General features: G+C 37.1%; 1 protein-coding gene across 2 annotated transcripts in view; it reads right to left on the reverse strand.

Annotated features, from left to right (window-relative positions):
- The window catches only part of PIN1 (peptidylprolyl cis/trans isomerase, NIMA-interacting 1), a 37,404-nt gene extending 27,205 nt beyond the window's left edge, over window positions 1-10,199 (reverse strand). Inside the window, exon 1 of one of the 2 annotated variants that reach the window (XM_026673845.2) lies at window positions 10,122-10,199. In XM_026673845.2, coding sequence (XP_026529630.1) covers window positions 10,122-10,179 — 58 coding nt within the window. In that variant the 5' untranslated portion in view covers window positions 10,180-10,199. Of the gene's footprint in view, window positions 1-7,484; window positions 7,592-10,121 lie in introns of those variants that run through there. The other variant, XM_026673846.2, reaches the window with a different exon arrangement.
- Window positions 10,200-14,068: the final 3,869 nt, after the last annotated feature.

The following is a 14,068-nucleotide window of genomic DNA, read 5'->3' on the forward strand; positions in this document are numbered from 1 at the left end:
AGAGCAGGTGGACATTGTGGCTAAGAGAGTGCTTTTGTACAACTTTGAATTGTGCACCCTTTCCTAGATTGAGAAACCTTATGCTTAGTAACTCACCCCCTGGTCATTTTGTGCTTAGACTACTCCAGTGCACCCTACCTGGGGCTATCCTTGAAGAGCATTTGGAAGTCAGCCGCATGAACAATCTTAGGGTGACCCATGCTATACCATGGTTGCACAAACTGCACTGGTTGTTGGCTTGCTTCCCGATCCAATTCAAAGTGTTGGTTATCACATTTAAAGCACTTTATGGAATGAGTCTAGGAACCATCTCAGCCCAATGGGATTGGCTTGCCCCACTTGCTCTGGCAGATGGGACATGCTCTGATCCTGCCAGCCAAGGAATTGCAGCTGGGGGGGGGGGTGTTTCCCAGGAGAAAAGTCTTTTCTACCTTGGTTCCTGATACCCCCATCCTCTTGGCCTTACGAAAGAGACTAAAAACCTAGATTTGCCAACTGGCTTGGGACTGAATGAGGGCATCCCATTTTGGAAGTGACTAATAGAAGATCTCACCTCAACCCCATGCATGCACTGGTTCTTTTTATCCATTTCAATTTTAATTGTAATATTTTAGCTTTTAACATTTGCTGTTTTAATTTTTTAATTCTCTTATTGTTTTTTTTAAATGACCTGATAAGTTGGTCAGAGACGCTTGAGCAGGACACAAATTTAATGAACAAAAATAAATTATTGTGGTGGTATTAGTAGATATGTTGATCAGGAACATGAATATACACGTATCTTGTATGCAGATGATGCTAAACTTCCGGCTAAGAACCTAAATGGTTTACAGTAAATGTTAGGCTGTATGGCATAATGAGAAGCATACAAAAATGAAAATAATGTAATGAAGGTCAAGGTTGTTGTGTTGGACAGGAAAAATGGAGTTAACAATGGCAAAATATACATGAAGGGAAAAAGCAGATTAAATAAATGAATTTATATATGCTTATTTGAATGGTAACTAAAATTGGAGAAATGGATGAAGACAATCTAAAATACAAGCAGGCTGGGTACAAAAGTACAGAGTAGTGTGTTGCCTAGTGTAAGTGAATACTGAAAGAAGCATAAATGGCTGTACATAAAGAATATGTTTCTGCACATTTTTACAAAGAAATGAGAATTCAGTATGAAAAGCATAAAATGCAGATGGGAATGGCCTACTGAAGAAGCTTGAGCAGTAAAGCAAGAACACATGATTATAGATTATAGACTGAATACAAAAAGGTGAGCAAAAAAGAAGTACATTGAGATAACTTGAGTCATATTGAAAGAATTAATGAGGAAAAAATACTGGAAGATTGAATTAGTCAAGAGAAAAGGAAGTCCCAAAAGTTGCAATTGGGTAGAGTACATTAAATCCTGAAAAAGATAAGAGGTTAAAAGATCAAAATGCAATGTACAGAGCACATAAGTAGTACAGTGGAAGCAAGGATGCTTTGCAAGACTAGAATGGTACGAAAAAGAAGAGTAAATGGTATTAAGTTGTTTTACTACATTTTCTTTTTTTGTACTGCATTTATCTTTATTTTCTTATTTGTTCCATTTCTATAGCTTAATATCTTAGGCTTACTATTTTGTACTCACTGTATAATATTGCTTATCATAAAAAAGAATAATATTATAGGTATGTTTCACTGGAAAATCATTACCCCTCAAAGATATGATTTGTAAGCAACAACAATCAAATTTCTATCATTTTGGTAAGCTCAGTTGCTGGAAGAGAAATAGCTATACGAATAATTTTTCCATACAATATACACATCACACACATAATATGCAATTTTACATGATTCATTTTGGCGCCAAAAGATTCAACAAGATTATAGGCAATGTTAAACTTTGCAATTACACCTCCTGAGTCACTAATAGGATAAGAAGAAAATGGTTTTTCTCTGTAAGACATCTTCTTTAAAGAAATTGGGCCAAACTGTCAGGCTGGATAAATCTTAATAACCTAATATTCTTTTTCTCATATTTCTCATACTTTAATCACTGTAATTTACACCATTTGCAGAAAATACTAAAATTGTTTTTCAATTTTATTAAATGACCTGAAAAACAGTCTGGTTTAGAATGAAATTTTAAAAATAAGCATATTGTATTTAAAATCTCTTCACTTCAATCTACCTGTCAAAAATAGATAAATCTAGGTGATTCTTTTAAATACAGAAAGAAAAATTCAGACGAACAATTGATTTTCAGCCATTATGATTTTATACTATTTTCTAACATGTGAAAAAGTTTAACCCACTTTTCAACTACTTTGCTCATAAAATATAGAAGAAAAGCTAATAATAGCTAACTCTCCCATCCCGACTCTGGGGCAAAGGAACAAACTTATTAAGCTGAAGAAGACTGTTAAGCAGTGAGAATGCAGATCAGATTATAATATGATCATAGCTCATCTTCCAGAAAGTACTGTTAGGAAATAACTATTTTGGGTCTGGATTATATTTTAAGCCTTAAATTCATTCCAAGATCAAAAACATTAACAGAAATGAGGCTTGGCTGCATAACACTGCAAAATCTGTTACTTGCTTTTTAAAAACACTGTAGTCAACTCAATAGTTCTCAACTTACAACCATAATTGGGACCAGAATCAGTCCCCAAACAAAGTGGCCATGAAGTGAGTTGTCATATGACCAGATCCAATTTTACAACCATTTTTTACCAGAATCATTAAACAAATCAGCATGGTTGTTAAGTGAATTACATAGCCTTTAAGTGAGTTGTGTGGTTGCTAAGTGAATTTGGCTTCCCCAATTGACTTTGTTAGAAGCTTGCTGGGAAGGTCAGAAATCACAATTAAGTAACAGCAAGCCAACACTACTCTCATAAATGTAAGCCAGTTGCCAAGCACTCAAATTGTGGTTAAATGATCATTGTGTGTGTGTGTGTGTGTGTGTGTGTGTGAGAGAGAGAGAGAGAGAGAGAGAGAGAGAGAGAGAGAGAGAGAGAGATTTGTAATTTCAAAGACATGTAAAGTTTTCCAAGGCCAATGTAACTTTCAACCATTGTTAAATGAAGTTGTAAGTTGAGGACTACTTCTACAGAACTTTACAGAACAAAATTTCTTAGTCCAACTGAGACTGAGAAAACGTCTAATGTAAAATTTTCCCATGTAGTGCCCTGACATTTGAACCTGGTTGTAAAAATTCATTTCAATTTTTTTTAAAAATAAAATAACATGCAAATAGCACGTCCTTCTTTTCTAACGTATTTGAAAACTTCAGTATAGATGCTACATACATAGAGGGCTTCCTACAAACACCAATGAAACTGATTGAAGTTATAGTTTATGTCTTTCCTAATCTGAGGCCTATTGCCTTCTTTTTGAGGATCTCATCAATTTCATTCAACTACAGCCTTCCCTGTTCATACAATCTATTCATGTACTTGCTCATTTTCTTTATATAACTAAATCTTCTTGGTATAAATATTTCTATTATCATTCACTTTTGCATTCAGTCCACTCTCACACCTGATTCTAAGTTTTACTTTCAAATTTACAATGTGTCATAAACTGATGCGCATTTTGATGTCAGGCACCTTTAAAATTTTGTGAACTAGTAAATGTTTGTGAATTTATACGCAAAACTGTATTAAATCTTAACCCTTATTTTTTAAAAAATAGAAGTGTTTTTATTTGCAGCGCAGGTTATGGTAATAACAGTCATTTGCTAACAACATATGAAAGATGGGAGGCAGATGTATAGAGTTAGATGCTGTGACCAACATCAACTCTCTTAACTCTAACACAAGCAAAAGTAATTAAATAAGCAATGGAAGCAAAAAAAAAAAAGGATGTGGTTTACAGCCTGAACCTAGTCTAACTGCAGGAAGGGATAAAGTTAACAGCGAGGATTCACTCAACAATTACCATGAAAAATATAGTAACAGCGAAGTGCAATATTTTGATTACTTGGTTAAAATTTCTTCCTAATGTAAATGGAGAGCACAAACTTAAATCTGTTTAAACAAATCAACAAAGCAAAAGTATTTTTGGATATGTAAATTTTTTTAGAGCAAGGCAATGTTATCTACGATACATTTGCCGGATGCACATTTTTGCACTGTCAATCTGCCTGAAAAAGAAGACAAGTTTACAGAAAGACAACATTATAATTTATACATCTGAAATTCCTTATTTCACATAATTTTGAAAAAGCAGTACCCTTACTTACAGGCAGGGGCAATCTTTTATAATGTGCATTAAAAATAAAACTCTGAACATATCTTAATTCCTCACGCCATTCAATTATCTATTGCCAGTGGTGACAAAGAACCTGTATCTGCTATTTTAATGATCAATACCATCTCCAAGTCTCCACTTAAAATCATAGAATGATGGAGCACACATATAATGTGGAATGAACCACATTTTGCTACAATTTTTTTATCATATCTCTCTAAAAGAATCTTACAGATTCTAAGTCAAATCCCAGGATCACTCTAGTTTTAACTAAGTTCCAAGAATCTTGACTTTATCATAAAATCACAAGATAAATACTGATAGATCCCAAAAGTTATGGGGAAAATTGTGATCTGACACAATTTTGCACCATTTTTATTTCTTTAGGCATCACTATTTTCCAACTGTTAATCCAAAAAAAACCAACAAAAACAAAATGAACTTAAATACAGAATCCATCCTGAATAATGGGAGTCAATTTTCTTTTCCCTTAAACCTTAAGAACAACATCTGAAACAACTTCTCAATTATTTTGCCTTGTTTTAATGCACAATTTTATCCTTATATCTATCTATACATTATATTTTTTGAAGGCAGCACTGCACACCCATGATTTTCAGAAGTTGCTGTGAGCTCCAACAAGGTATTGATGAATGTTATCCGCCTTGTTTTCTTCCCATACTGATAATTATTTTAAAAAATCTAATATATGAAGAAATTAATATTTTGGGCAAGTTCTTATAGCAATAGCACTTAGACTTATATAGTGCTTTACAGCCCTCTCTAAGCGGTTTAGAGTCAGCATATTGCCCCCAACAATTTGGGTCCTCATTTTACCCACCTCGGAAGGATGGAAGGCTGAGTCAACCTGGAGCCTGGTGGGATTAGAACTACCAAATTGTAGGCAGCTAGCTGCAGCAGAAGTAGCTTGCAGTACTGCACTCTAACCACTGTGCTACAATTATATTATTATTATTATTATTATTATTATTATTATTATTATTATTATTATTATTATTATTATTATTATTATTAATTATTATATTATTATTATTAATTATTCTACCTCATGTACATCTTTAGGGACATTTATAAGAGAACTTCATTGTGGAAGCTGAAGGAAGTCCAAAGACAACAAATCAAAATATACAAACGGGTCTGCATAGTTCTGGCAAAGATATGGAACTCAAGAAAACAAAAGCTAAACTATTAATGCTACAAACCTAAGAACAAGACTCAGTGTGCATTATTTACCTTTTAAAAATATTTTTAAAAGCTAAAAACAGTGTCAAAAATTTATCAGCAATATCAAACTGAATAATCAAAAATACAGCTGAGCTTGTGACTGGTATTTGATTACAGTATGGCTTACTTTATCTAATGCAAAGACTGATTAATGCAAACTGTAGGACAGAAGATCTTGTAGGACCCTAATAACAAGGAGATATTGTAACAATCTGAAAATCTAAGTTACATAATTGAAGCTTAGTCTTTGCTATCCTGAGAGTCTCAAAGTGTGAGTAAGATAGCCTTATCTGGATACCATGGTAGTACAGTGATTAGAATGCAATACTAGGGATCAATCCTGACAGAGCTCAAGGTTGACTCAGCCTTCCAAGGTCTGTAAAATGAGGACCCAGATTGTTTGGGGCAGTATTCTGACATTGTAAACCGCTCAGAGACCGTCATAAAGTACTGTGCTGAAAAGCACCGTGAGGCAGATGTAGGTCCAAGTGCCATTGCTATTGCTAGGAAGGTGTCAAGATGCTGGGAGGGAAAAGAAGTTAAACCGTATTTCAGATGTTATGGAATCAGATTGCTGCTAAAAACAAAAAGCCTCAATCAGTTCCACCTGATTTCTTAGGAAAATACAATAGCATAATTGCATATATGACAATCAAAAAAAAAAAAGGAAGTTTGGTTCGCATTGGTTTGCAGACTGCAGGCAGTTTGCACAGCATGTCAAGTTTTATGTTCTAAACTAGGTTTGGATGTGTGAAGAGCTTTAAGGTCACTTTAATCCCCTTCCAAAACTGGAAAAGGGAAGCTTTTAAAAAAATTCTATGCATTCTGCAGGTCACAGAAGGGATATCACGTTTTCCAATCCCGACTTATACAATATGTATGTGTTCATAAACAGTGCCAGAAATATTCTGACCCAAACAGGAAAACTTGGTATATGTTTGAATATATGAACATATATATGAATATATGAGAAACCTTGCAAAATAGAAAGTGTTCCTGGGATATGATTATATTCATGTAGGACACAGAAAGGACACAGGATGTAGCACAGCTGTATATGTATGCTTCACAAATGTACAGAGCCCAAACCTAAAAGCAAATTTCTTTAAGATAAAGAAAAAGCCTACGTACCATGGTCCCAGACCTGTACAATATTCCCATAACCCATTATAAGTTGGGAGAAAATGAACCAGTTACAAAAATCCTATAAACCTGGGTACAATCTTCCTCCCACATTATAGATAAATGGTCCCAAATAAATCATGACATTTGTAAATACTGCACACTGACTATACAACAGCTATTTGTAATTCTAGCCAAAGTGGTGTCATGGACCTGGTGCTCATTGTAAATTATATTGCTATCTAATTTTAAAATTTCGATGCCACTCAGAGTTACTATATCAATTAGATGGGCAGCATAAGAAATTTAGTAATAAAATAAAGTGAAATCTGCAGGGGAAGCCCAATGTGATCATATTTAACTTCAAAAACAGCCATCTCAAAATAGGTATATTAGTTTAAACATAAGTAAAAGCAGACTTACTGCATGGTGTTTCTAGATCTCTGAAAGAAAAAAAAGGTTACTTACAATATAATGAATGCAAACTCAGCTATGAGATGCAAATAGATTTGAGAGAATGTCACTGTGGTTAATGAACAGTCATGAGACAAAAAAGGGTTTCTTTAAAAAGGGGAAGTCTAAAATTAAGAGGAGCAAAAATAATCCAATGCCAACAAAAGCAAATTTGACTTTTTAATAAAGTAGTTAAAAAATTAAAGCAATTTGGAAAGCCTATGTAGGACCTTCAGCAAAGTGCTGCAGAATGGAATGTTCACATTCAGAATTTTACTCATCCAACAACCCTCTCAGTTTCCTGTTTCTTTCTGACTGATACACATTCTACAAGCCTGATTGGCATGTTCAGTCATTATTCATTTGGGGGGAGGGAGAGATAACCCCTTCAGTTTTTTTGTGTTCCTCAAATCTTCAATACATCCTACCTTTTTCTTTTTCGTCTTCCATTTCTTAGCAGTTTTCTTCCGTGGACAATATGAGCCTGTCTAATGCTCTGAGCAAGTAGCTTGCCTAAATGCCTCTGTACTTCCTGATTTGATCTGTAGTCCTTCCTCTTTTTATTCTTTCCTGGGACTCACACATGTAACCCTTTCTAATGCTGTATGGGGAGAGGTTTTACCATTTGCTTTCTCAATGTTTTTTCTAACTCTGCAAATATTAAAATAATTTAGAGCAAATAGTAAGAAAACATGCATTTTTCCAAGTTTGGCATTAATAATCAGCAAGCAAATCCATCAAAAGTAGAGGGAGAAGAATCAGAATAGCTACACAATTAGATTACAAGAATAAAAAGAATACTAAGCAAAATAAAGAGCAGCATTTGCCATAATTGCAGAAAATGCAGTCAGCAAAGCCTTATTTTCTAAAAGAATTATATCAAACAGATGCAACAGAATTATGTTTAGATTTAACAGACATACTAAAAACTTAAAAATCTATAACTTTAGATGGCATATTGTAGTTAAACATGATCAAACTACAGTATTTTAGGGAAAATCCAGCTTCCAATATATACCAGTTATAAAATTTCAAATGGATGATTTCAACCTAGCCTACCTTCTTGCAGAGTGGTTACCAAGATAAAATATGGGCAGGAAACCTGCCACCACCTTGGATGAAAATTGGGGAAGAAATGTCATAATGCAATGTAGTTGCTATAATCAGCCATTATTCAAAAGGTAATACTTTTTTCTTTTTATAAAAATATATAATAGATCCAGAAACTGTTTAAGATAAATCGACTGAAATCAAAATCAAAGGCTGAATTAAATACTCCAAAACAGCACTTTGTTGAGCAAGAATCAGTGTAACTTCTAACATATTGCCTTAAAAACCTTTTAAAATTCAATTAGTTTTAGAAAACATGTAGAGTGGCCAATTACTATACTTTTGTACAAATGCCATGAAAAATTTCCCAAAAGCTTCTATAAAGTATGTGAGAAGAGAATAAATCTTATCAAAAATGGTTTAAGCAGGAAGTTGAGGCAATAAATGTCTAGTATGCATTAGTCTCCCAAAGAACTGTTACATGTTTTAAACGGGCTAGAGAACAAGGTAACAGATAAAATAATTTGTAGAAGTTGAATTATTTAACCTAATGAAATCTTCCCATTTGTATACCTTCGAACTGATGAGCAGGCATGAAAATGGGAAAAGAGATTCAACACATTTATAAAATCCTATCTTCCAATAAGATAGAAAACCAGCTTGGTGAGAAATAAATCAAAGCTAGATATCAAAAAAATAGGATAAAGGTGGAGAGCTCAAAAGAAGTTAAATCATTCTGCAACAGCAGTAGGAACTGCTGATGATAGGAGTAACTGTAAATTTTTCGCAAAATGATGAATATGGAGAAAGCTAAGGGGCACTTTCTGTTGTTGTTTTTAGAAAACCAGAATTTAAGGTCACACAACGAATTGCCACAAGCAAAATGCTTCACAAAATGCATAACTTGGGGAATTCACAGTTCTACCACCAAGAGGGGATTAACTAAGCAAATTCACAGTGAAGATACTGTGGGGGGGTTTTCCCCCCTTAAAATAAAGGAGAGCGTCCATGTTCAGGAATTCATGCTGGATACTGTTTGCATATTTGGGACGGGAGTAGTGGAAAAGAGATGCAACTTGAATAGCTTCAAGTTCTGCTGATTTGTTTCCTAAATGCTTCCGAATCCCCCCCAATTGCTAAAACTCTGATTACTGCAGTGGAGGAATCCTTCCTCTGATTCATCAGAGTTCCTTCCATGGATTTTCAGAACAACTCCTCCCTCTCCCGCCCCAGAAACGCACACAACTCTTATTTTGAATTCACAATATCGGGTCAAAAATGTAACTGGGAGGGTGCCAAATTACATTCATTTACATAATTCTGGAGTTTAAGTCTTGAAAACACAAGATTCCTAATGAAATCGGGGATTTGGGGGGGTTGGAATCCCTTAAGGGCAGGTAGGGATGGGTGCTTATTTCATTGAAACGAATAAGAAAAAACGATGGTAAAATTAATTGGAAGTTTATTGTTTTATTGTTTCAAAACACCGTCAAAAGAAAGGAACAGCTATGGGGAGAGGGGGAGGGGGAAAGGAATGGAAGAAAAGGGGAGGGCAAAAGATAAACGGATTTAACAGGGGGGAAAATGGGAAGGGAGGGGGAAAACGCGATATACATGATGCCCGTTTTATAAAAAGCCTGCACTGGTTTTCGGAAGAGCCGTAGCAGCATGCAGCCCGACCTAACACGTAACGCCTTATTCTGAATACCCCCCTCAGAAAGCCTTCCATCCAAACGCATATGCCTCCGTTCGAGACCGGAGATTTTTCTCCTCGTCTTCAACCGTCTTTTCACGGGAACTCTTCTTTTCCAGAGGGGGGGGGAAGGCCGCCACTCCCCTCGGGCAAAAAGGCCTCATCGACCCGCCACCACCATCACCACTACTAACCCCCCCCCCCGTGTGTCAAGGCCTTCTCTCGTCGCTTCAGACGGGGACGTGCACATTCAAACTCCCCCCCATCCCTCCCGAGGGACACCCCCAGATCCAGCCCTCAACCCTTCCCTCCGCGGCGGTACCGGAGCTGCGGCTCATGCGCTTCTCCCAGCCCGCGGGGAGCTTCTCCTCCTCCGCCATCTTTCCTCCTCTCACAGCACAAGAAAGCGCAGAGCCGGCCACGCCCACTCTCCCTGGCAACGCCACCACCGCGCGCGCGCTCAATAAGCACCACGCGCCGGCCTTTCTCGCGACAACTAAGCGCTTTCTCCCCGCCATTGGCCGCTCTGGCGGGAAAGCCTCGTTCCTATTGGCGGGTTTTGTGAAAAAGAAGAAAAAAGAAAAAGAAAAAAAGAAGGCGATGGAATCCCGCTCGGAGAAAGCCTATGTAACCTGTCCACCATCTGAGCCTCGTTGAAACGATTGGTAAAAGGACCCAACGGTGCTTTTTCAAGAGGCAACTCGGACTTTCTGGTTTTTCTCTGAAGACGTTTCGCTTCTCATGCAAGAAGCTTCTTCAGCTCACATTTTTTCAACATAGACCACCCTTGGTGAGTGGGTGGACTGGACATTAACATTTGAACCACTATAAGTCCATGTATTTGCCACACGCTAAATAAATAATAAATAAATAAAGCTCAGGAAGCTTCTTGGATGAGAAGCGAAACGTCTTCAAAGAACATCCAGAAAGTCCAATTGCCTCTTGAAAAAGCACCTTTGGGACAACCATGACCTGGATGGCTGAGAATCTCCATAAACTATTGGCAGAAGAGAGATGGTGAAGGTGGAGGCTGCTGTGGAAGGTCTGAAAGGAGGATGAATTTGGGCAAAGGCTTTAAAAGGCTAGGTTCTTTTGAAGCATGAGGCACAAGGATGGAAAATATTTTAATATCTACAAATTGGATAGCATTCTCTAAATTGGTGACTCCTGCACCATTTTGAATTGCATCCTCAAAAATCTCCAGTCTTTAGCTGGAAACTCTGAGAGTTAGAGCTCAAGGAAAATTTGCCTATAATGAAATCAAATTACCATTGAGTCAATACTGGCTAGAGATGCAGGCAGATAAGTTGCTCACTTCTCCAATTCCAAGATTAGTGACTTTTGAAATTCAATCTGTAAACTGTAACTGTGCTACACTTAAGTGCTGTATTAGTCTTACTTGAGCCTCCTCACTATTTCCAGTCTTGGCATATGGGTCCTCCGTGAGCTGCATAACACAGTCCTGCCAGGTTTTTATTATTACATTTATAGGCTATTTTCTTTCATTGTGGCTCAACCTGCAGTACAATTGCCAATGTAAATTTCTTGGGTAAATTTTTAATGTCAGACCCATTTACAGTCTGGGTCTCTAGCAAAGATCATTTTCAGCCCTTCAACCGTGAAATTACAGGTAGTGCTTACAACAGTTCATTTAGTTTAGAAATTACAGGTAGTGCTTACAACAGTTCATTTAATTACAGGTAGTACTTACAACAGTTCATTTAGTGACCGAAGTTGCAAATTCACTCAAAAAAGTAACTTCTGATAGTTTTTCACACACCATTACAACATTCTAACTTTCTGTTGACAGCCAGCTGCCTGCAATTTGGCACATCGAATCCCACCCAAGGTTGACTCAGCCTTCCATCCTTCTGAGGGGTAAAAGCAAGCCCCAGATTGTTGGGGGCAATATGCTGACTCTGTAAACCGCTTAGAGAGAGCTGTAAAGCACTATAAAGAGGTATATAGGTGCTATTGCTATTCTCAGTGTCATGTGATCAAAATTCAGACGCTTACAACTGACATATTTATGATAGTGTCCCAAGGTCACATGATCACCTTTTGCAACCTAACAAGCAAAGTCAACAGGGAATCCTGATTCGTTTAACAACCGTGTTACTAATTTAACAAGTGCAGTGATTCACTTAACATCTGGTAAGGAAGGTCAAAATGGGGTAAAATTCATTTAGTTTTAATTTACTTTGTTGTCATTGCACCTCATACAACGAAATTAAATGCCATCTTCAGTATACATTATACATTGTGGTAGTAAATCAAGGACTACCTGTACATGGAAGTGCTTGAAGCTGAAATCTCTATTCTCACTTGTGACAAGCGTCAGAAGATTCAGTCTCCCATTGTAACAAATGCAGTCTGTCAACCTCTCCCACACATGGGCTTGAAGTTGGACCACATAAAAGTGAGTACATTGTTGCACATGCTTAAGATACTTGGTCACTTTGAGCAGTGTTGTCTCAAAAAACAGGGTTGGGTTTGGGTGGAGGAATGCAAGAGACCTGAAACGGGAGACACAAAGTATGACCAGCAACTGAGTGTCGGTATGCTAGAATAATTGCTTGTGCAGTTGGGTAATATAACATTGTTTGCCTAAATCCAGTATGGCATAGTCCAGTGGTCTTAAACTAAAATCACAGGTGCCCTAGGGGGACAAAATAATTTTCCCAAGGGCTGCAATATTGAAGTGTTAAGTACTTGACACAAAAGTCTTTGATAAGTAAAATTTTATGATATGCAATTGATGTTAAAAATATTCCAAACTACAGCTACTCTTGCCCAATAGCAATCATGTTATGTTTGCTCTGTGTTAGTCCTTTGCTTACTTCATTGTATCTTCTGGCTTAGCATTATGGTAGAATAGAGGCAGCAGGTTCCTTTATCAGATTTCAGAGAGTGCAAGAAGGGAGAACTAGAAGAATAAGAATAGAATAGAACAGAACAGAACAGAATTCCTTATTGGCCAAGTGTGATTAGACACACAAGGAATTTGTCTTGGTGCAAATGCTCTCAGTGTACATTTTAAAAAAAGATACATTCAACAAGAGTCAAGAATCATAAGGTACAACACTTAATAATAGTCATAGGGTACAATAAGCAATCAAATCATACTAGGAAACAGTCAATATAAATCGTAAGGATACAAGCGACAAAGTTACAGTCATACAGTCACAAGTGGGAGGGGATGGGTGATAAAGATAAATCTGGAAATCTGTGTACATTTGTTTAGCCCCCATTCTGCATTCCAGGTGCATTTGATACCAAAAGAAAACTGCTCTCACAAAAAGGCAGGTTATTGATTGATTATGTGCCATCAAGTCATGTTTGACTCCTGATGATCATGTAAGTACACTTCATGGTGATCTATCCCTAACTGTCAAACTTTCCACTGGTGCTTTCATTGCCACTACAAGGGAGTCCATTTTGTTGCTGGTCGTCCTCTTTCCTTTTACCTTTTCTGCCATTAGAGCCTTTTCTAAAGAGCTGTGTTTTCACATATTGTGTCCAAAATAGGATAATTTGAGCCTAGTCATTTGTGCTTAAGGGAGAACACAGTGATGAATCACTGAATTGATTTGTTTGATGATCCATTATAGGTAGTTCTCAACTTACCACAATTGAGCCCCAAATTTATGTTGCTAAGTGAGAAATTCGTTAAGTGAGTTTTGCCCCATTTTATGACTTTTCTTGCCACATTTGTTAAGTGCATCACTGCAGTTGTTAAATTAGTAACCCAGTTGCTAAGTGACTCTGGTTTCCCCATTGACTCTGCTTGTCAGAAGGTTGCAAAAGGTGATCACATGACCCAGCAACCATGCAACTGCCATAAATGTGAGTCAGTTGTCAAGCATCTGAATGCACATCACATAACCATGAGGATGCTACAACGGTCGTAAGTCTGAAAAATGGTCATAAGTCTCTTTTTTTCAATGCCGCTGTAAATTTGAATGGTCACTAAGTGAACTGTTGTAAGTTGAGGACTACCTGTAATTTGTTTTCTTGTCTGTCCACCATATATTTAGGAGTCTTCTCCAACACCAAAGTTCAAAGGTGTCAGTACTCTTCCTCTCCTGCTTCTTCAAAGTCCAATTTTTGCTTCCATAAGGTATCTCTAAGAGCCTCGGTGGCACAGTGGTTGGAGTGCAGTACTGCAGGCTACTTCTGCTGACTATCAGCTGCCTGCAATTTAGCCGTTCAAATCCCACCAGGCTCCAGGTTGACTCAGCCTTCCATCCTTCCGAGGTGGGTAAAATG

This window comes from Notechis scutatus, chromosome 2 (assembly GCF_049901735.1).
Source record: "Notechis scutatus isolate UNSWTSFEM ecotype Mainland chromosome 2, rNotScu1.2, whole genome shotgun sequence".
Taxonomy (NCBI): domain Eukaryota; kingdom Metazoa; phylum Chordata; class Lepidosauria; order Squamata; family Elapidae; genus Notechis; species Notechis scutatus.